General features: G+C 40.1%; 1 protein-coding gene across 1 annotated transcript in view; it reads left to right on the top strand.

Annotated features, from left to right (window-relative positions):
- Positions 1-2,220, top strand: part of PRR11 (proline rich 11) — a 19,120-nt gene that overhangs the window by 7,142 nt on the left and 9,758 nt on the right. The window contains exons 2-3 of the mRNA XM_045299294.1: positions 835-985; positions 1,226-1,348. Coding sequence (XP_045155229.1) covers positions 835-985; positions 1,226-1,348 — 274 coding nt within the window. The remainder of the gene's footprint in view (positions 1-834; positions 986-1,225; positions 1,349-2,220) is intronic.

Here is a 2,220-nt window from a genome sequence, read left to right as displayed (position 1 = left end):
TAGTCACCCTTCCAGTCTGGAACTGAACTGACTGTGTTCCAATGATCAGCCTTTTGAGATCAAAAGGGCAGCATTCACCCCAGGAGAGCTGGCTAGGTACAGAAGGAGGACTGGAAGCAGGAACCACTGAGAGGGGCTGGGTGAGTGATGGTCCCTGGAGGGGGTTAAAATGAATTAGTTGAAACAAAATGTGTATAAATTGTATATAAGTTGATGACTATAGAACTCATGACTGCTCTATAAGTTTTCACTTAAATCACAATGGAAAGTTTTTTGTCTTAATTTAAAAATAATAATAATAAACGAATTTTCTGGCCACATTCATCTCATTTCTAATCCCTCCCCTTCAGTCTGTATACGCTAGACACCTTGGCCCTCTTCCTGTTCCTCAAAACCTGGTTTCTCTTCCACCTTAGGAACTTTGCACTCACTGTCTCCTCTACCTCAAATACTTGTCCTTCAGGTATTTGCATTGCTAGCTTCCTACTTCTTTAGGAATTTTTCCTCCTAAAAAATCACCTTCTTAATGAGACCTTTTCCTAGCTACCCTGCCTAAAATGCCATGTCACTTAGCATTTCCCCTTCCTCTTTTTTTCTCAGCATTTATTTACTATCTAACCTACCACGTATCTCATTGTTTCCTTACCTATCTTCCCGCATGAGACTGTAAACTTCACGAGGGCACAATTGTTGTCTATTATGGTTACTGTGAAACTCTCGTGTTTGTTAAGTGAATAAATCCCTGAATTCCATGAAGAATTTGTTTAATTTAGAGGCTATTATTCTAATTTAGAAGTTTGTTATTTGTTTCATTTGATTTTCTTTTTCCTACAGAGTGGTTCGTCTTCCAACAATTAAACCTGATAGCAGACACTGGCTCAGATCAACCTATAACTTCAAATTTCCCAATATTAAAGATGCAGTAAAACTTTGGACAAGTAGAGTGTGGTCTATGTATAGCTGGTGCCAGAGCTGCATAGCCCAGGTATGGGTTTGACCCACCTGCTTTCAGCAATAGTTTTCTACATGCTTTGTGTGTGTGTTCACATGTATGCACGTTTAGGTCAGCAAAACACTCAAACCTAGTTCAAATAAAATGAAATTATGGAATCATGTCTATATAATGTACAGCAAACCACTTTCTTACTTTCTTAACAACTCTCCCCTTTTATTTTTGGCTTCATCATATTCATAGAGTTCAGGCTCTTCTGTTATTGAATTTCAGAGTTTAGAAGTCTTGAAAAATACCCTCTTTCCATCCCGTGTCTACCACCAAGAGCTTCACAGTTTAAAACAACGGTTTTGCATTTTGGAAAGCGAATTCTGCAAACTCCAGGAAACACTGAAGGTTGGTATTATCAACTAAAAATCAAATTCAGCCAAGGGTCAAGTGACAGTTCATTTGAAAAGACTTTGGTAATTGGAGGAGGAGAACTACTGCAATAGGGAATTGTGCTCTATAAGACTCTCAAATACTAGCAGAAAATACCTTGATGTTATTGTTGTCACTGTCTTTGTTGGCTACCTACTCGTGGTGACGCTACACACACTGGCGCAAGAAACAAATCCAGTGTTGTGCCTTCCTCGTGATGACCTGGTGTAGGTTGGACCATTGAGATCCATAGGGTTTTCGTCAGTTGATTTTCAAAGGTAGAGCTCTAGCGCTCCCCCCACTCCACCCCCAGTCTTTCTTAGTCTAGAAGCTCCACAGAAACTGGGTCAGTAACATAAAGTCTTAGAAACGTGAGTATCTGCTGACAGATGGTAGTGGCTGGTTGTGAAGGGTACTGGCCTGTAATCAAACCCACATGGAACAAGACTAGAGGAACTTGTGGTGGAGAAGCAGAATGAGCAATTAGGCTGATCAGATAGTTGATCCAGGGAACGTTTTTTGGGTTTTGTCCAGATTGTTCAATGGGGACAAACCGTTCAGCTAATCATTACGAGACAAAGAATGAGAGTTTGAAGGCTCTGTGCCTGGCCTTGCCATAGGTAAACAAAGAGTCATCCTTGAATCTATGGAAAGGGTGGTTCTTTATATCCAGGCTTTCCCAAAACACCAAAGAGTGGAGTCGTTTCTTAACAACTTCTGTTTCCAGAGAACATAGCTCCTAGGTAAAACAATATTATCAGGATCAAAGCACCAAATCAGAAGACATTTCTGGCTGCTGCTCATGAATTTTATAACAACTAGAGACAGAAATCAAACATGTATGTAAG

The sequence above is a fragment of the Echinops telfairi genome, unplaced genomic scaffold (assembly GCF_000313985.2).
Source record: "Echinops telfairi isolate 266 unplaced genomic scaffold, ASM31398v2 ScPeMD7_7458;HRSCAF=8496, whole genome shotgun sequence".
Taxonomy (NCBI): domain Eukaryota; kingdom Metazoa; phylum Chordata; class Mammalia; order Afrosoricida; family Tenrecidae; genus Echinops; species Echinops telfairi.
This window is presented reverse-complemented; position numbering and strand designations above follow the sequence as displayed.